The 21330-nt window shown below is 41.4% G+C and overlaps 2 protein-coding genes across 3 annotated transcripts in view; both read left to right on the forward strand.

The window, feature by feature from the left end:
* The first annotated feature begins 5486 nt into the window (after window positions 1–5486).
* MTLN (mitoregulin) lies at window positions 5487–6738 on the forward strand. Its single transcript, XM_033175483.1, is given in 4 exon segments — window positions 5487–5553; window positions 5556–5647; window positions 5650–6083; window positions 6640–6738. Coding segments are annotated over 3 exon segments (438 nt in total). The 5' UTR covers window positions 5487–5501; the 3' UTR covers window positions 5944–6083; window positions 6640–6738.
* A 6400-nt stretch (window positions 6739–13138) lies between these two features.
* The window catches only part of NPHP1 (nephrocystin 1), a 70246-nt gene continuing 62054 nt past the window's right edge, over window positions 13139–21330 (forward strand). The window contains exons 1-2 of one of the 2 annotated variants that reach the window (XM_033175485.1): window positions 13139–13313; window positions 16709–16785. In XM_033175485.1, coding sequence (XP_033031376.1) covers window positions 13245–13313; window positions 16709–16785 — 146 coding nt within the window. In that variant the 5' untranslated portion in view covers window positions 13139–13244. The remainder of the gene's footprint in view (window positions 13314–16708; window positions 16786–21330) is intronic. The other variant, XM_033175484.1, reaches the window with a different exon arrangement.

Here is a 21330-nt window from a genome sequence, read left to right on the forward strand (position 1 = left end):
CTCTACTAAAAATACAAAAAATTAGCTGGGTGTGGTGGCAGGTGCCTGTAATCCCAGCTACTCGGGAGGCTGAGGCAGGAGAATCACTTGAACTCAGGAGGCGGAGGTTGCAGTGAGCCGAGATGGCGCCACTGCACTCCAGCCTGGGCAATAAGAAGAAAACTGTCTCAAAAAAAAAAAGAAAAACTGGAGAGAAGCTTTCTGAGAAGCTGCTTTGTGATGTGTACATTCCACTCAGGGAGTTATACCTCTTTTCTCATAAGGCAGTGTTTGAACACTGTTCCTGTAACACCGAAAAAGTGATATTTCAGAGCTCATTGAAGACTATGGCGAATCACACACCTAGCCCATCTACTTGGTATTCCTGCCTACCTCCTCTAAGTCTCAGCCTTGTGGGGTGTGTGTCTGCTGGTACTGGTCAGGGCAGGTGAAGAACTTGAGCACATCACCCAACCCTACAGGGTTTTCCCTTCCCATTCCCAACAGCTCAGAGGAAGAGAATGGGAGACAAAGGACCTGGTGATTAAACTCCCAAGACGCTGGGCTGTCTGCTTGTGTCTCAGATGGAACAGGCCCAGCGAGAGTCTTTAGGGTCAGAACTCAAAGATTTATTGAGGTGAGTTTTCCATTTTAGTCATGGCAAAGCTATACCTTTTATGGGGCTAAATTTAAGGTATAAAGTGATCATTTTGTTGTTTAAGGTCTGGGAGTTACAGAGGAAACTGATTTCTTTTATACACTTTAAATGAACTTATTTACAATCAGTAAAGATCTAACACTATAAATGGTAAAGTCTTTCCCCTTGGCAAGCCCTTCAAACAGCAAACTCAACAGTAGCAGCTAATGCATCTTTCAAAAGGCACTCCTGCAATCAATTAACTTACTATGCTTGACTATTCAGCCTGTTAATCCAAATTCAAGCATTACCTCAAAGCTGGTTTACCATTGTGAAGTTCACTAATATGCTCCATTGAAACAATTCCCTCAGGGGTAAAACACAAAGTGGCAAGCTGGGGACACAGTTGTCCCCTTTAAGAGGGATTTTAAAGTTTATGTCCCTGCCTTCTCCCCAGCAGCTGTATTCTCCCCAGTGGCCAGAGTTTCCTTCTGCTTCGACAAAGACATATCTAGATTCTCTTCCAGTTCTGTGTGTCTAAGGTTTTCCCATACTCCAGACTCTGATATACATGATCTAGCTTATTTTTAGTCTAAGGACATCTTAGGGATGAGACCAGAATTCCAAGTGAGGTTCAAATTTGCAGTAACACCAGTGGCCCAAGTATGCAACTTGAGGCTGCCAAAAGTGGCTCTTTAAAATGTCTTAGAGCTGTTGAGTAACACTAAACTCCTTATTTTACAAATGAGTCAAGTGAGACACAGAGAAATTTAGTCTCTTCTCAGTTTGTGAGGTATCTTTCAAGATACAGTTCAGCTATCCACTCAGAAGCCATCCCTGACCACTCTCCACTGTCATCAACACCAAATATTTACTGAGTGTCTGTTATATGCCAGTCCTTGTTCTAGGCACCTGGGATTCACCAGTACACAGTGGAGACAAAAATCCCTGCCCTGGAGCAGCTTACATTCTAGCACAGGAAACAGACAATGAACAGTTGAGTATGATAAATGTTGAAGGCAGCAAGTTCTGGAGGAGAACAGAACAGGGTCATGGGGATCAGGAGTGCCTGAGTGGGAGATGGTTGAGTCTGTGGTTTTTAAATAGTTGAGTAGGTGACGGCTGGCACAAACTTAAAGGAGTTGAGTAAGTTACCCACTCAAGGATCTGGGGAAGAGTATGCCACGTAGGGGGACCACACATGCAAATGCTATTATGTAGAACCTTGCCTGGTAAGCCCAAGACACAGTGAGCAAGCCAGTGACAGCTTCAGGGGTGGAAGGGAAACGGGTTTGCAGAACACCTGGGACCACCATAGGGGCCTTGGCCACTGCAGAGTTCTAGCAGAAGAGTGTGTCAAAGTCAAAACATGGAGACAAATCTCTGAAATTTGGAAATTTTATTTGGAAAGACACAATTGCAACTTGGGACATACATACAGTCTGGGTGGTCTTCGGTATGTCTGCAAACAAAGAGAAGCTTGGATGTTTCATTGTAAAAAGAGAAATGTTATGTTTTGCTCTCGGAAAGTTCTTTGGTCCTAGTAAGGTTTTGAGGAACTGACAAGTTTTGATTGGTAAGTGACAGGAATGGGTTAAACTATTCTCACAGCTCCAGGAGATTTTTTCAGTAGCTATAGATAAGACTGGTTTCAGGTTACAGCAGGTAGTTTCAGCAGCCAGAGAATTATATTCTTGGAGCAATGTTTTGTGTCCTGAGTGCCTTTCCCTCTGCCTTTTCAAATCTATTTTAATTGGGTATGACAAGAATGACCCAAATGGTATGATCAACTTTCACAAGTGACATGATGCAACTTTTTCTGATTTCAAAGGCCCATTCTGGCTGCTGTAGTGAGAAGAGAATGTGGTGGACAGATATAGAAGCATGGAAATCTGATAGGGCTATTGCAATCAGAAAAGAGGTGATGGCAGCTTGGATCTGTTGGTAGCAGTAGAGTGGTAAGAAGCAATTTCATTCTGGCTATGTTTTAAAAATAGAACCAACAGGATTGGCTGAGAGATTGGATGGATTTTAAGAGAAAGAATGTCTCTGAGGGTTTTGTTTTGTTTTGCTTTCCCAAACTACAATGATGAGGATTTTTTCTTCTTTTTATAAGTCTAAGCAACATACTTACACACATATTCCAACTCATCACACTGTGTCATGATTTTTTTTCTACCTCTTCTACTTTGTGCTAAGCTGAGGGCTGACCTTGTGTTGTATTCACCTTTACATTCCCAATGCCTACTGCAGTATTCAATAAATATTTGTTGAGTAAATGAACATTAAGTGTGGCAGATGTGAATTCACATTGGACCCAACACTGTCCTTATCATTTCCCTCCTAAGATACCTGCCTCAAGTGTGAAAGTCCATTTGCTGATCTCTACAGAGAGGCTGAGTTCAGGTTCCACTTACTGACTTTCCTTTCAGGGCTTGATTCATTTTATATTACTGTGTGTGATATTGTGAATATATATATGTGTGTGTGTGTGTGCGCGCGCGCGCGTATATGTGTGTACATATACACACATACATATATGGTCTTCATTCCTGATTCCTGGCATACCAGCTCCTAAAGTCCTTGGAATCTCAAGTGATTGATAAGAATGCCTTTTGTATGCTAATGAGATGACTGGGGGTCCCTAGGACAGGGACTGGCCACTGGAAAGACTAGGGCATGATTAGACTTTCAGCCCCACTCCCCAGTTTCCAGGGAGGAGAAAGGGCCTGAAGGTTAATTTGATCGCCAATGGCCAATGATGTAATCAGTCATGCCTATGTAATGAAGCTTCCTTGAAACCCCAAAAGGATTGGGTTTAATTGAGCTTTTGGATAGCTGAACATGTGGAAGTTCCTGGAGGATGGTGGTCCTAAACAGGGTATGGAAGCTCCATGCCCTTTCCTATATGCCTTACGCTATCCATCTCTTCCACCTGGCTGTTTAAATATATCCTTTGTAATATCCTTTATTATAAGTGGGTAAAAGTAAGTAAAGTGTTTTTCTGAGTTCTGTAAGCCTCTTTAGAAAATTAATCAAACCTAAGGAGGGGGTTGCTGGAATTCCTGATTTATAGCCGGTTCTTCAGAGGCATAGGTGACAACCTACTCTTTGTGACTGGCATTGGAAGTAGGAAGAAGTCTTGTGGGACTGAGCCCTCAACCTATGGGACCTGATGCTGTATCCAGGTAGGTAAGTGTCAAAATTAAATTGAATTAGAGGACACCCAGCTGTTGTCTGCTGCAGAATTCATTGGTGTATAGGAAAAAGGTCTTCTTCACCCCAACTCTGGTGTCAGAGTATTGAATGTATTGTTTAGTGACCAGAAGTGGTCTGTATTGAGAATTAAAGCGGGAAAAGCACTCTGATTTTTCCTATATATTACACCATATAACAGATTACCACAAATGTAGTCACTTAAAACAATACACATTTATTATCTCACATTTTCCATGGATCAGGAATCCAAGCACAATTAAGCTGGGTCCTCTGTTATAATCTCACAAGACTGTAATGAATGTGTAAGGCTGTGTTTTCATCTGGAGGCTCAAATGGGGAAGAATCTGCTTCCAAGCTCGTTCAGGTTGTGGGCAAAGTTCATTTCCTTGTGGTTTTAGGACTGAGGGTTCCAGCTTTTTGCTGGCTGTTGGCTGGAGGTTTTTCCTAGAGGCCACTGCACCTCTTTCTTCTGTGAGCTTCTCCAGCATGTCCACTTCATCAAGCCACAGGAGAGTCTTTAACTAGCTAAAAAATTTTATATACACAGTGATATGGTTTGGGTGTGTCCCCACCCAAATCTTGAATTGTAGCTCCCATAATTCCCACATGTCATGAGAGAGACCCAGTGGGAGGTAACTGAATCATGAGGGGGTGTCTTTCCCATGCTGTTCTCATGACAGTGAATATGTCTCATGAGATCTGATGGTTTTATAAAGGACAGTTCCCCTGCACAGGCTCTCCTGCCTGCTGCCATGTGAGATGTGTCTTTGCTCCTCCTTTGCCTTCTGCCATGATTGTGAGGCCTCCCTAGCCATGTGGAACTGTGAGTCAATTAAACTTCTTTCCTTTATAAATTACTCAGTCTCATGTATGTCTTTATTAGCATTGTGAGAACAGATTAATATATGTGGTAATCACAGGAGTGACATCCTCATCCCCTTTGCTTTATTGTATTAGTTAAAAGCAAGTCACAGGTCACGCCCACACTCAAGGGGAGGGGATTACACAAAGGCCTGAACACCAGGAGGTGGAAGTCATGGTGGGGAGGTGTTAAAATGACTTTCATCATTAGAAATGCGTTTGTTTCCTATCCCAACAATTTTGACCCCATGTTAGTTCTGATACAACATGGCCCCCAGACCTGGGTTGTCCAATATGGTAGCCACTGTTTCCATATATAGTGAGTGTGACTGAAGAACTGAGTTTCTAATTTTTAAAAAAATTTAATGAATTTAATCTAAAAATTGGTACTCCATTCGGTTATTGGAAAAATGTTTGTGTTTTTAGAACAGCTTGGGTATATGAATCTACTTTTTCAACTGTACATTTTATGAAATCTAGACACTGATAAGTATCTCCATTGAAAATTCAGTATTCAAATTAAGATGCGCTATTCCCTGTAAAATACAGACCAGTTTTCAAAGACTTGGTAGGAAAAAAACAAAGCATCTCCTTAATAATTTAAAGACGAGTTACACATTGAAATGATAACATCCTGTATATGTTGGGATAAGTAAACACATTATTAAAAACAATTCCATGTTTTTATTTTTTAAAAAAACAGGTTACCAGAAAATTTAAAGTTACACAAGTCACTCCTATTCTATTGCTGAGAGAAAACAGAGTGGTGAAGAGCTTACAGTCGGGTTAGCAAGATAACCCCCCAATGTTAACTAATGCTGTAAGGCCTCAACAAGAAATGTTGTGGGGGTTCAGGAAAGGGAAGGTGGGGTCGTCCAAAGGTTGGGAAAGTCTTCAGTTGAAGGCGAGGCAGATGGGATTATTAGTGAGTTTCAAGAGGACCAACGCCTTGCCGGCTGCGCGGGGCGGGCCCCGCTGCCTTGGCCTCATTTTTGCCCTGCGCCCCACACTTGAACGCGCGGCGCCTTTTGACCCCGCCGCCGCGCCGTAGACCGCGCTGCACGCCGGCGATCGCCATGGCGGAGGTGTCGGAGAGGACGCTGCAGTTGTCAGTGCTAGTAGCCTTCGCCTCTGGAGTACTCTTGGGCTGGCAGGCGAACCGACTGCGGAGGCGCTACTTGGACTGGAGGAAACGGAGGCTGCAGGACAAGCTGGCGGCGACGCAGAAGAAGCTGGACCTGGCCTGAGACTCCGCGCCTTCCGCCCTATTCGATCCACAGCATGGCCACCTTGCCCTGTTCGCACCGGAGCTCCTGTCCGGCGGTAGCCAGAGCCAGGCTTTTCACACAGTCCCCGCCTGCCATGGCCGGCTCGTCCTGGAGTGTTGGTGAGCAGTACACATAGTGACATTACAAAGGGAGACTTTGGGGTCGGGCGAATAGTTTAGGATCAACTGTGGCGAGGTCGCAGAAGAGAGGACTTACTCCCACAGACACCAGAAGGTGGAAGTTTTGTGTTCCCTAATAACTTGCTCTTTGGTGTCTTAGTTTAGTTCACTGACTGTTTAATGAGAATGTCTTACCGGTGTTATGTCGCTCATCCTGACAACATTGTAGAAAATACTGGAAAGAACAAAAGAAAAAAGGAACCGGGGAGGTGATTTTAACATCCTTGGTAGCACATCTTCGCCTTGGCGATTGTAAACTCCAAAGTGAATTCTTAGGTTGTTGGCAGCCTAGTAAAGTGGAAAGAGCAGTGGCCTGGAAGTCAGGAACCTTGCATCCAGCCTTAGCATTTTCAGAAGAGCTGTGTATCATAAATTTTCAGGACCTCAGTTTTCTTGTCGTAACACCAGATCTTATGGTTCATGGTTAATACCACAGTACAGTTTGAAGTTACAGATTGTGTATTTCTAATTCTTTTCTCATTTCTGTTTCTAACAGCTTGTTGAAGATGCGTTGCATATAGACTACTGGAAAGAAACGACTTCTTCTTGCACTTTATAAATCAATTTTATTTTTAAAATAAAAAAATTAAACATCTTTGAACCTTTTATTTTTTTCATAAGGGGAAGCATCATGTTTTTTATGCAATTTACTGCATCAAGAGATCTGCATTTTCAAAACTGACTTACTAATGTTTTTGAGCAGATGTATTATGTAACTCGTGCCCCTTCTTTGGTACACTACAAAGCAGACTTGGCTGTGGGAGCATTATGGGTTCTTTTACTGAACTTGTTGGAAAGAAAGGGGCTATGTAAACATAACTGAGGTAAGGGTGCTTGTATGTAAGACCTTTGAACTTCCAAGAGTAACAGTGTATTCCTTGGCCCTGCTCATGCCTGTAATCCCAGCACTTTAGGAGGTTGAGGTGGGAGGACCACTTGAGCCCAGGCATTGGAGACCAGCCAGGGCAACATAGGGAGACCCAGTCTTTACAAATAACTTACAAATTAGTTGGCCGTGGTGGCACATACCTGTGAGCCCAGCTAATTTGTAAACCAGAGGCTGAGGCAGGAGGATCACCTGAGCCCAGGAGGTTAAAATTACAGTGAGCCGTGATCTCACCACTGCACTCCAGCCTGGATGACAGAGCGAGACCTGTCTCAACCCAAAACAAAACAGTGTGTTCCAAGTACAGAGTATACGTTTTTTCTTTTCTTTTCTTTTTTTTTTTTTGAGACCGAATTTCACTCTTGTTGCCCAGGCTGGAGTGCAATGGCACAATCTCGGCTCACTGCAACCTCCACCTCCTTGGTTCAGGCAATTCTTCTGCCTCAGTCTCCCAACTAGCTGGGACTACAGGCATGTGCCACCATGCCTGGCTAATTTTTGTATTTTTAGTAGAGACGGGATTTCACCATGTTGGTCAGGCTGGTCTCGAACTCCTGACCTCAGGTGATCCACTGGCCTCGGCCTCCGAAAGTGCTGGGAGTACAGGCATGAGCCTCTGTGCCCAGCCAGTGTATAAGTTTTTATTGTCAAAAATATCTTTTATGTGTCATTATGGAATACACACCTGAAGGAGAAACCCTCCTGAACAGAGCTTAGTGATAAATCCTGCCTGTATCTAAAAATCAAGTGAGTGCCTTTGATTTGCAAGGAGTGTTTCTAGAATACCACCCTTGCTCATTCCTACAAATATTAATTTCGTGTCTCAACTCCATGTTAATATAGGAAAGTTGTTTCCACAAGAAGCACCCCCCACCCTCCCCCCATTTTAGTGGGGCTGTTATGCCTATTCCAACTTTGTTTTCATTCTGTGAATGTAGTAGTCAAGGACTGAAATGGTTCTTGGAGCTCAGTCCCATGTGGGCTGCAGTTTGCTGAAGCTTCCTAGTGTCTGCCCCTAATTGAGGCTCCAAGAGTTGAGACTCTTTGAGGCAAGGTAGGTTTCTTGAGGGACATGTTACCCCCAACCTGTCGGAATGTACCTGGTTAGGCATCTGGATTGTGACTGGCCTAGTTCTGCCTGTTTGGACCTATTCTTGTGCCGTGTTCCTGGTGGAGCTGGTCCTTCCAGTGTTGATTCTTTCTCTCTCGTTACTTATGTACGGCACCCTGACACAGTCATGCCCTTCTTCTGTCTCTCCTCTAGGTATCCCTGCCTCTGGGCATGTGCTACTTCTGAGTCTTGTCCATATCCTTATGGGATCTTTAACCACTCTGTGCTGCTCCTAATTTTTTATTTTTCTGCTTACTACCTCTTTACACTGTGTACTCCCCATTTCTGTAGTGGGCAATTACCTCTGATGTTACCTCTGTCACTTTTTCTACCTTTGCCCTACTTAAATGTGGTAGTTTTGTCACCCCGAAAATACTATGGAGATAGTACTTTTCCTACGTTAGTCAAAACTGGAAATGGAAAGTTGGAAGCCGGGAGTCAGTGCCAGTCATAACTTGGAAATGACACACTGTTGACTCCTTAAATCTATTTCCCCCACCTCCATTTTTCACTGCCATTGAGTCATGACATTTACCTGTCTTGGCCCACTTGTACTACCCTGCCCTGCCTCCTTTTCTCCCCCAGTGTGGGCTTCCCAGACCACCTGCTCCATCTCACATTGCTTAGCCATACTCTGGACCTTGTTATCAACAGGCTTGGACTTTGTTAGATTGTACTTGGTCTGTTTAGTCTCAAGGTAACCCCACCTCATTAGGACAGCTTAACATCCTCTACATCTTCTGTAGAACTGCCCACTCTGGAGACTATTGTTTGTCTCACCCAGTTAACCTCATAAGTCATCCTGGGCTCCCTGGTCAGATTAGACTCCATCTTCACCACTGCTTTTACTCTTTTGAGCCACTGAACTTTAGAGAAAGACTTCACCTTTCTCACTTGGCTCACGACTAATGGGTTCTATTGTGACTGCATCTGTCTTGTTTCTTAGCACCTGAGTTTCTTAAACTCCCAGTTTACCTGATGGCTTCCATTCCTAGTAGATCAACCATATGAGAAGATAAAGGCCTTTAGCTGGGAATTCCTTGGTCTTTCTCCATAGTTTTGTCTAGAGCAGTTTTCAACAGGACTACATATAATCATCATATGGGGAGCTTTAAAAATACTAATTCTTGCATGCCACTGTCCAGACATTTTGATTCACGTCGTTTGGAATATGGCCTGGGTATTAGGATTTTTGAAGTTCTTCAGGTGATTGTGATGGTCAGCTGAGGTTGAAAACTACTGTTTTTGAAGCTCTGTTTCACTAGGTTTCCTTTACCAGGAAAGAAGACACACAGGCCCTTTCCAAGGCTGTCTCCTCTTCGGCCTCTGCAGAATTCTACATCTCCCTCAGGACCTTCCTTGTTCTCCAGTCCATCAGCTCTTCTCTTGCATCTGCAGTCTCTCGCTGCTTTCTATTTACAAATGCACATTGTCTTTTCGCTTTTTTTTGAGTCTGTCCCCCAGGCTGGAGTGCAGTGGTGTGATGTTGGCTCACTGCCACCTCTGCCTCCCAGGCTTAAGCAATTCTTGTGCCTCAGCCTCCCTGAGTAGCTGGGATTACAGGTGCCTGCCACCACGCCCGGCTAACAAATGCATGGATTTTGACTTAAAATTTGCTTTAATTGATGCTATCATTTGCCAATTAGAAGTGGTTCACTGTCTCTTTCCAAATATTTTGCCCATTGGCCTGCTGTGATCTGCCCTCTGCACCTTCCGGAAACATTAATATCTATGGCTCTTTCTGAATGCTTACATTGTACCTTGAGGATATTTGATGAGGCCACTTTCTCCCTTGAAATTCTCCTTCCCTTGCTTCTCTAATACAAAAGTTTACCAAGTTTCCAAACTGCTACTATTGCTGCCTTTCTCAAGTTCCTCAAACTTTTGCCCTTGGTTCTCTGCTCTGTCCTCTCCTGTGATTACCCTAGCCATTGTCTTGGCTTAACTAGCACATCCGAGCAGACCTCCCTCCCTCTGAGCCTTTTCTTCAATTCCAGCTTCACTCTTTCAGCTGTCTAGTAGACATATTCAATGCAAGACCTTACTGTAGAACTCAGTGTATTTAATCATAAGCTGTTCATTTGGCAGGGAATTCTGTACACCAGGTAGTACTTCTGTGGTAAGTGGTTGGTACAGTTTTTGTGTTTCTAGTCTATTACTGTGGCTTGGAAGCTCTTTGAGATCAGTGTTAAACATCTTGTACCACAGGCCCAAACAGTGCCTTGCACCAAGGTGCTCATATATATTTGCCATTTTTATTTGAGGTGGATTGTCTTGTCGTCTTGTCTTTTACTTTTTTTTTTCTTTGACACAGTCTCACTCTGTTGCCCAGGTTGGAGTGCACTGGCACGATCTCAGCTCACTGTAATCTCCACCTCCCAGGTTCAAGCGATTCTCCTGCCTCAGCCTCCTGAGTAGTTGGAATTACAGGCATGTGCCACCCACGCCTGGCTAATTTTTGTATTTTCAGTACAGACAGGGTTTCGCCATGTTGGCCAGGCTGGTCTCGAACTCCTGACCTCAGGTGGTCCGCCCACCTTGGCTCCCTACAGTATTGGGATTACAGGCGTGAGCCACTGTGCCCGGCCTGAATTTTCTTTTAAGACCCTGAAACTGTGCACACTTTCTCTATTCTCTTTGTTATAATCTTTTTGTTGATTCCAAGTCGTCTTGTTCCACTGGTTCTGTCTACATTATGAGTCTCTTGGAAACTATTAAATTATTTTTCAGTATCGCCTGTGAGGAAGGAATCCAAAATTGTTACTCATTTTAACACACTGATAGAAAGAAATCATGATGAGTTTTATGAAGTAGCTTGCTTTCAGGAGAAACATTGGCCATGGTTTGCTTTAGTTTCTTTTGGCTACCTCACTGCAGATCTCACTTGTTTTAGGTTATATTGTTTCTTATAATGGCATCAAGGTATAACTACAGAGGAGCAATGACTACTATTAATGTGACCATCTTGAATATTACAGTCATTAGTGAAAAATCAGGCTGAGTAATCACATCCTTTATAGCACACTGAATACCTCAGTGGTACTTCTCAAACTTGAATGTGCACATGAAACACTGAGGTATTGTTAAAATACAGATTCTGATTCTCCTAGGGCTGTGGTAGGGCCTGAAAATGTGCATTTCTAACAATCTCCCAGGTGATGTTGATGCTGATCCAGGAATCGCAAATAATGAATACCTGTAACTGAAACAAAATGGTACACAAATGTATACAGTCAAACATCTTTACACTTGACATGAATGAGTAATATACTTTTTTTGTACCTTTCCTCGTTGTTCATATATTCACACATATTTAGGGGGGTTTATTAGTTTAGTTTTACCAACAGAATCAAACTGTATCCATGATGCTATAACTTTTCTATTTAAAATATGGAAATCCCTATAAATAAGTAGATATAGATATTTTTTCTAATTTGTAGACTAAGTGAATGAGAATTTCATAAGTAATAGCTTTTTTAGAGCATTTTTTTTGTTTTGCTCATCTCATCATCTGTAATTATTTAATAATCCACTTAGAAATATTTCGTAGCATTTTCTCATTTGTTATAAACATTTTTAAAGGAAATCCTATGTTTGGCTATTTAAGTGAACATTAATTATGAGCCACCGTAGAGAAATTAATTCAAAATATGACATGAATTACAACAAAAGATGGTACCAAATCTTGCCAAGGACATAAAGAACAAAAACTCAATATGCTGCTGATAGGGTATAAATTAGTACAACCATTTTGGGAAACCAGGTAGTAGTATCTACTAAAGCTGACATATAACATGCCCTGTGACTCAGCAGTGGTATACATGTGTTTGCCAGAAGACTTGCACCAGGATGTTCTTAGCAGCACTATTTATACTAGCCATAAGTTGGTAACTGCCCACTTAGGCAGCAACAGTAGAATCAGTGAGTATGTTAGGGTATATCATATGCGAAATATCAGCAATGAGAATGAACAGACTACAGCCACACACAGTATAGATGCATCTCACAAATGTGATATATAAAGGACAGGAGAAGCCACCACACAGTGCATAATTTCATTGTATAGTACAAAAAAAGGCCACACAAGTTTGTGCTCTTAGAAATTAGGATATTGTTTACCTTTGGTGTGTGGTGGAGAAGTGAGAGGGATGGGAGGTTGGGGGTGGGGGTAGGCAGGGACTAGAAAGACTGTTAATGGGCAGATAATGTTCTGTTTCATAATCTGGGTGCTGTTACGTGTGGAGGGTTTTCAGAGCTGCACACTTTTCTCTGTACACTTTATGTGTTATACTGGAAGAAAAATGTACATAAATAATGGTTCAGCCTGGCCTGTGGTTGTACTGAAGAACATTCATTTATATCAATGGGGTCCATCGTTTGGAAGGTGAGCCCCAATCATCATCATTCTTATTCAAGTCCAATTTTGGTGTAGTGGAGTTTTGGAATTGGATTCATGGGATGCAGTCCCATATGGGGGAAACATGACAACCTTCCTGAGAGTTGATGTAAACTGGGAATCATAATGAGAACTAATAATTTGCTCATAGATTTGCTGTAGAACAATTACCATCCTTACAGAATTCACAGTGGACAACGTGCAATATTAGAATGAAATGAAACTTCAGTAGCCTAAATGGCAAAGAATTAAAAACCGCCTTTTGAAGTGAGATATGGAACAGAACCATATATCCCATAGGAAAGCTATTCTTGCAGTTAATGAAAGAGTTTAAGATGCTAAAATTGTATCTTAAGATGAGCTTACAAAATTGGTTTCAAAAAGCAAATGCCATAAAACAGGTATCCCAGCAAGAAGGTGGTGTTATTACTGATGTTATTACTGATGTATTGTGGGGAATGTAGTTTCAGACGCCCGGGGACATTCCCCTATCCTTAGGAATTGGCGAGGAAAAGTGACTCCCCCGGCCGCGACCTGCCTGGTGGCGTGGGATGACCACCGCAAGAAGTCATTTTGACCCTTCCCGGGACCGGCCCGGGCGGGGCGGGACGGGCTTGGGAGGCGGGCGCACGTCGATGGCGTCACCTTCCGGTGCCGCCTTTTGGTTTCCCTGGCAACTGGAGCAATCGGGGCGCCGCAGCGAGGGAGATGCTGGCGAGGCGGCAGCGCGATCCTCTCCAGGCGCTGCGGCGCCGCAATCAGGAGCTGAAGCAACAGGTATGGTCAGGCTGTGCAGAGGGCCGTGGGGCGGGCGACAGGCGGACGCAGGTGCGCGCACTGCGCGTTCCCACCGTGACCCCACCTAATCCTGGGAGCTTGTCCTCAACCTATTTACCTTCCCAGGTTGTAACGCTCCCTTACCCCATAACATTCGAGCACCCAATCCCGATTCAAACCCCTCCTGATCCCAACTCAACCCCCAGGCAAAGGCGAAACCTCCCAAAATTCGTGACCATCAACTAAGCGCCCCCTCCTCCGACCCTCACTCCCAGCTAACATCTCAACCTCCTACCCTAACAACTCACTAACCCACCTCATCTCCCAATCTAAACTTAGTGGTAACCATTTCCAACCCAACTCTGAGCCTAGCTCCTCTCTCCACTTTCCAAGCCTATTTCCTTTGAACCTTCCTCAAATGGAGATTATTATTGCCTCCATGAACTCAAGCGAGATAGGTGTGAAGGAGTAGTCTTAATATAGAAGAATATTAAGATCTGATAAATGAGCAGAGGAGGTGAACAAGTAACTCATAAACATAGGAGGAATGTTAACTTCAAAGATATTCAAGTAATTGCAAAGGACGTAAGGTATCCCCCAAATTTTAAAAATCACAACACTCAGTCTTGAGGAAGGTATGATGAAGCAGACACATTCACTGCTCCCATGTATAAGGTGCTTGTACAGCATTTCAGGAAAGCAGCTTGACAAGGTGTAGCATGTGTGTATGCACCTAGGCTCAAAAATTACATTTCCAGGGATCTGCTATATGTAATAATTAGAAAGTAGGACTGAGATTGATGTATAAAAGTATTCATCACATTGTTACTTACATGATATACTCAGAACAGCATAGAAGGGAACATGCTAATGTGGTATTTCTGTGTGACAGGATGCCGATGATTATTATGATTTTCTTTATTCTATTTTATCTTTATAAAAATATTTAGGCCAGGTGTGGTGGCTCATGCTAGTAGTACCAGCTACTTGGGAGGCTGAGACAGGAGGATCACCTGAGCCCAGGAGTTCGAGACTAACCTGGGCAACATAGCAAGACTTGGTCTCAAAAAAAAAAAAAACCTTTTTAAAAATACACTGAGTTCTTATTAAAAATAAGAAAAAAGTAAATAGCAACCAGTGGGTTTATTTTTTGACATTTTTATTTTACTTTATTTTAATTTTTTTCATGCAATGTATTACTAAGTATTTTTCCACTGAGTAAAATTATTTTATAATCTTAGGCCAGTAAGAGATTCACTGATACTCTTATTTTATCCATTTTTGTCCTCTTGTTTAAAGTAAAAAGGATTTGGGAGGTAATTATTTAGGTGACTTTGTATTGGAATCAAAACGGTGCAACAAAAGCTAAATACTCTTCTGATAGAAATAAAAAATGAACTTGATGGGGCATTGACTTATGCTGAACTTTGCTGGACTCTTAATATGATTCTGTGTCTTATTTTTAAATTTCAACTTTTATTTTAGATTCAGGGAGTACATGTGCAGGTCTGTCACATGGGAACACTGTGTTATGCTGAGGTTTGGGGTACAGATGATCCTATCGCTCAAGCAGTGAGCATAGTACCCAATAGGCTGTCTTTCAGCCTTCATTCCTCTTCCTTCCTCCACACTCCAGCAGTCCCCAGTGTCCATTGCTCCCATCGTTATGTCCGTGTTTACTCAACAAGTGAGAACATGTGGTATTTGGTTTTCTGTTCCTATGTTAATTCACTTTGGACAATGGCCTCCAGCTCCATCCGTGTTGCTGCAAAGGACATGATTTCATTCTTTTTTATGGCTGCATATTATTTCATGGTGTATATGTACCACATTTTCTTTATCCAGTCCACCATTGGTGGGCATCTAGGTTGATTCCATGTCTTTGCTATTGTGAATAGTGCTGAAGGGAACATACACATTCACGTGACATTTTGGTAGAATCATTTATTTTTTTGAGGGGGGTATATACCCAGAAATGGGATTGCTGGGTCAAATGGTAGTTCTGTTTTAAGTTGTTTGGGAAATCTCCAAACTGCTTTCCATACGGCTGAACTAATTGTCATTCCCACCAACAGTGTACACGTGTCCTCTTTTCTTGTCAGCCTCACCAGAGTCTGTCATTTCTTGATTTTTTAATAATAGTTATTTTGACCAGTGTGAGATGGTACCTCATTGTAGTTTTAATTTGCATTTCTCTGATGATTAGTCATGATGAACTAATTTTAAATTTAGTGGGACATTAGGAGAACCAGGAAAAGTTTTAGAAGGAAACTATAAAAATGATTATTAAAATAAACTATTACAAAGATTATTCTCCTTGGAGAAATATTGGCTCTGAAGCCTTTTGATACCTTGACTATCTGGAAAGTGTATTTTGGTAGTATTGGCTAATTCCTCCCTGTCTTCACAGAGGACACCTGAAGCCAAAAATGGAACAGATTTTCTATTCGGTGTCCATAGGACAAGTAATCAGCAGCCCCTCTGGGTCAGGCCTGCGATGATTGGCTCTATCACTAGGTGTGTGAATTTTGTAAATAACACTCAGATGGATGCCAAATTGCAAGAGTAGAGAAGAAACTAGTGGAATTTTCTCTTTTTTTCATCTACTTTATCTTCTCTACATAATCTATAGAAAACAGACCAAAGAAGTATGTGCCTTTTTGGAGAGTATATTGACAAAGTTACATATAGTGTTAGTAAACTTAAACTACTAAGTCAAGATAAAGTCATGATACATTCAATACAATGGATACCACTCAGTAATAAGAAGGAATGAACCTAGTGGTACACACAACAATATGGAAGTATCTTAAAAACATGCTTCATGGAAAGGTTACACAAGAGTGCTTACTGTATGAGTCTATTTATATAAAATTTCAAGAGCAGGCAAAACTAATTTATGTTGGAAAAATATCAAAACAGGTTTGTCTATGGAGGATTAAGGAGAGGATTTACTGGCAAGGGCATGAAGGAACTTACTAGGGTGATGGTAGTTTTCTACATCTTGATAAGAATTTTGGTTACACAGATGGGTGCATTTGTTGAAACTCAGCAAATGTATGCCTCGTATTTGTGCATTTCACTGTATACATATATTGCATCAACTATTGAACTTTAGTTAGTGACATCCATAGTGCATTATTTAGGGAGAAATGTATTGATAACTGTAACTTACTTAAAAGGCATAAGGTGCATTGATGGATAGATCAAATACGTATAGTAAAATGTTAATGTTTTTTTCTAGGTGGTGGGTATATGGGTTTTCACTGTAAAATTTTTAAAACTTTGTTGTATGTTTAAAAGTGTTCATTATAAAATACTGGATAAAAAGAGAAGTTTTCTTTCCTAAGGTGATATGGTATTTAACAATGTGATATTTTAAATGGTCTCCATAGGTTGATAGTTTGCTTTCTGAGAGCCAACTGAAAGAAGAAGCCCTAGAACCCAATAAAAGACAAGATATTTATCAAAGGTAAAGTATGCTAAATTATGTAAGCTTTCCAGGAACTGCACTTACATTTCAATGCATAGTATTTAAGGCATAGAGATTGGTCCTTTGGAATCAAATGGAAGAATCACATAGTGTTGTAAGTTGAATGTAGAAGAAACCAACCTAAACCTGATGGTTGTGGACTTGCTGTTATGACAGCAACTATAAAAACTGCTTAATATAAACATAGGTGACTTGGGCAGGATTACCCTAAATCCTTGGCCTATGTAGCCCAGATCCTGTGACCTGGTCGGAAACCTCTGTCTATAAGCGGTTAGTCCTTCATTGGGATATTAACTTTAACTCCCATGAGAAGACAACACTGTTTTCTAGGTGGGTGTTTTTTGTTTTGTATTTGTTTTTACTTAAAAAAAAAAATCCTTGGGAGAGTTTAAAGTTAAATAGATGTGATGAACTAAATTAAAGTTAGACTATTAATTCATAACATTTGTATTAAGTTTAGGACATCATTAAGATAATCTTTGTTTTTAAGATATTCAAAGATTTTGTTACATTTCAAAGAACATGAGATTCATTCTATTAATTTAAGTGAATTATAATTGTTTGGAAAAGTTTTACTTAAGTCAGGCATTCAGAGTGCTTAAAGGAAAAACAAATGAATTTTGAAATGTCAAGTGAATTTAATTTATAATAGTAGGATTGATTGTTTAAGGGATTTAGTTCAAGTTTAATTAACAGTAATGAAAGAAAAGCAAAGGTTATTGTTCTTGCTTTACTAGATTTAAAAATAGAATAAGATTTATAGACGGAATTTGAAGTCCCAGGGAAAACTAGGTTTTTAAATTTTATGTTAGTAAACTAAAAATAATAATAATTATTATTGTCTTTTTTGAGACTGAATCTCGCTCTGTCACCCAGGCTGGAGTGCAGTGGCACAATCTTGGCTCACTGCAACCTCCACCTCCCAGATTCAAGTGATTCTTCTGCCTCAGGCTCTTGAGTAGCTGGGATTACAGTCGTGCCCCACCACACCTGGCTAAATTTTGTATTTTGAGTAGAGACGGGTTTCATCATGTTGGCCAGGCTGGTTTCAAACTCCTGACCTCAAGGGATCCCCTGGCCTTGGCCTCCCGAAGTGCTGGGATTACAGGTGTGAGCCACCATGCCCAGCCTAATAATTGTTATGTTTTATTTTTTTTGAGACAGAGTCTCTCTCTCTCGCCCAGGCTAGAGTGCAGTGGCGTGATCTCAGCTCACTGCAACCTCCACCTCCCAGGTTCAAGTGATTCTCCTGCCTCAGCCTCCCAAGTAGCTGGGATTACAGGTGCGTGCCACCACGCCTGGCTAATTTTTTGTATTTTTAGTAGAGATGGAGTTTCACTGTGCTAGCCAGAATGGCCTCGATCTCCTGACCTCATGATCCGCCCACCTCGGCCTCCCACAGTGCTGGGATTACAGGCATGAGCCACTGCTCCTGGCCCCTAATAATTATTTTTAAGCCCGATTAACCATAGTCTTCTCTGTGCATGAAAAGAAGATCATTACTGTCATTTAAAAACTCACTTTGACATTTGCATGTCTGAAAATGTCATGTAGGTGTCATTTTTATCTGCTCAATGCTCTGAGTCTCAGTTTGAAAACTCATGTCTCATGAGCTCTGGGAAATTTTATTTTACAAAAAGATTATTTCATTAATTCCATTTGTCTGCTTCTTCCTGAAATACCTTTGAGTCAGGTATTGAATATCCTGGACCGATTCTCTAGATCCCATAACTTCCTGTTAATAGTTTCTGTTTCTTTGTCTGTTTGTATGGGTAGTGTTTTTTTGGGGGGAGTGGGGGGTCTCACTCTGTCATCCAGGCTGTAATGCAGTGGCACAATCACGGCTCACTGCAACTTCTACCTTCTAGGCTCAAGGGATGCCCCTCTCCCTCAACGTGAGCTACCATGCTGGCAATTCTCTTGACTTTAACACTTTTCTTTATTATCTATTTCAACAGCCATATTGTTGTATTTCAGCAGTTATATTGGTTTTTTGTTTTTTTAAGACAGAGTCTCATTGTGTCTCACAATCTTGGCTCACTGCAACCTCTGCCTCCTGGGTTCAGGCAATTCTCCTGCCTCAGCCTCCCAAGTAGCTGGGATTACAGGCTCACACCATCACACTCAGCTAATTTTTTTGTATTTTTAGTAGAGACAGGATTTCACCACGTTGGCCAGGCTGGTCTCAAACTCCTGACTTCAGGTGATCTGCCCATGATGGCCTCTCAAAGTGCTGGGATTACAGGCATGAGCCACCATGCCTGGACATCAGTCATGTTATTAATTTACAAGTGTTTTCTCTTGTTCTTGAATTGTTCTTTTTTCATAGCATCATGTTCCTGTTTTCATATTGATTGCCTTGTTACTACTTCCATGACTAGGAAGCTTTTTTTTTTCCTTAAGTTCTCTTCTGTTCTCTGAATTGTCTTTGCTTTCTCTGGGCTCAGATTCTTTTTAATTAGTTAATTAGTTAATTTATATTTGGTTATTCTTAAATTTTATCTTTCATGTTGCCTGTTTTCTTTATTAGGTCTGGCTTATCTATTTTTTATTGAGGAATGAGGGACTAGCCCAGAGAGCTCTCATGGGCTTTTCTACTGTTAGATAGAGAGGGGTCTTTCCTGCTAGTACCATCCCTTGAATAAGAATGAAATTCTGTATGTTGATAGGGCTTATCAGGGGCTGGGAAGTAGCTTTTAGTCTGAGAAGCCCCCAGTGCCAGAATAGGGCAGGCTCTAACCCTGGTGTGTGGAAACTTCTTTAGCAGTCATGATTCTCTTTAGGTCATTTGTTAATTGTTTTTGTTTTTTTTTTGTTTTTTAGGGAAGAATCCCCTGGTAAGGAGGGAAAGCAGAGAGGGGAAAAGGGAGCTAACTGGCTCAGGTTTTCTGTGAATAGACTTTTAAAAGTCACGAGACTTATTACAAAAGAGCCCCAACTAAATCTAAACTTAATCAGTGTCATTACTCTTCCCTTGAATAATATTGCTTTAACATTGATTTCCCTCTTCAAAACTTAGATGTATGCATATGATTTAATTTACACAATATAACACAATAATATTAGATAATGTATAAAGTAAACACCAGTCACTGTGCATGTCTTTTCATCTGCAGAGTTTCATAATGTGTTCCTCTATGATTTAGTTTAGTTAACCTTTGGTCCTTTATGTCTGCTGACTCAAGTCCCGGAGTTTTCTGCCTGGCAGATTATCTCCCTCTTATGCTTGTGTTGCGTCTTCCACCCTTTATAGGAGAACATGCTTCCAGGCTTTTTCCATGGAGCAGAAATTTGTTGAAATCTCTTGCTGGCTACTTGTCCCTCTTCCCTTCTTTGCAGTGTTCAGGGTTTGTTACCTTTTCAAACGTTTTAATCATTTTTTGTGGGGTTTCAGGAGGCAGTGAAGATGAATGTATGCTTAGTTTTTATCCTGAACCAGGAGTCTTAAAATATCAACTGTTTGAGGATTTTAATAATTACATAGTTATAAAGGAGGTAATTATAATAAATAATTTATTTTCTTGGTACATTATATTAAAATAGTTTTCTACTCTGGCCTTTTAGTGAAATTTCTGAGTCTAAGTTTCAGTAAAGATTTTTTTGGTCAAGTACCATGACACCTGCCAAAATAAGCAGCTTTGCCATTAGTCTCATTTGACAAATGCCTGCAGCTGGGTTCTCTCGGGGTAGATTCATGGCTTGTGATATCCTCAAAGACCAGCCTTTGCTGTCAATCCACTCTGCCATCTTTTGCTTGTTGGTGATGTCTCTCCTCATGGTTACAAAGTCCATACCCTCAGTATCTAAGAGCAGATGTAGGAGGGATTCTTTTCATGCCTGGTAAGGGAGGATAAAATGGGAGGCAATCCCAATATACATGTTTAATGTTACACTGGGAGCCCGGGGCCCCCTGCCCACCCTGCCTGCAGTGGAGGCTGAGAACATAGGTGCCAGTGGGAAGCTGACTGCCAGCAAAGAGGAAGGGTGGGAGAGGGACTTTTGGGGAGGTTGCTAGTGGGGTCAGCCCCAGTTTGATGTTTCCCCTTCTCTTTTTCTACCCTTTTGACAAAGGACTTTTGTTCGCTTTAAAAAATTTTTATTTATTATGGTTTTAAATTTTTTTCTTTAACTTTTAAGTTCAGGGATACATGTATAGCATTGTGCAGATTTGTTACATAGGTAAACATGTGCCATGCTGGTTTGCTGGACAGATTATCCCATCACCTAGGTATTAAGCCCAGCATCCATTATCTATTCTTCCTGATGCTCTTTCTCCTCCATTTCCTCCTTCCTACAGGCCCCAGTGTATGTTGTTACCCTCCATGTGTCCATGTGTTCTCATCGTTCAGCTCCCACTTATAAGTGAGAACATGCAGAGTTTGGTTTTCTGTTCCTGCATTAGTTTGCTGAGGATAATGGCTTCCAACTCTATCTGTGTCCCTCCAGAGGACATGATCTGGTTCCTTTTTATGGCTGCATAGTATTCCATGGTGTATATGTACCACATTTTCTTTATCCAGTGTA

This window comes from Trachypithecus francoisi, unplaced genomic scaffold, assembly GCF_009764315.1.
Source record: "Trachypithecus francoisi isolate TF-2019V2 unplaced genomic scaffold, Tfra_2.0 Lachesis_group17, whole genome shotgun sequence".
Taxonomy (NCBI): Eukaryota; Metazoa; Chordata; class Mammalia; order Primates; family Cercopithecidae; genus Trachypithecus; species Trachypithecus francoisi.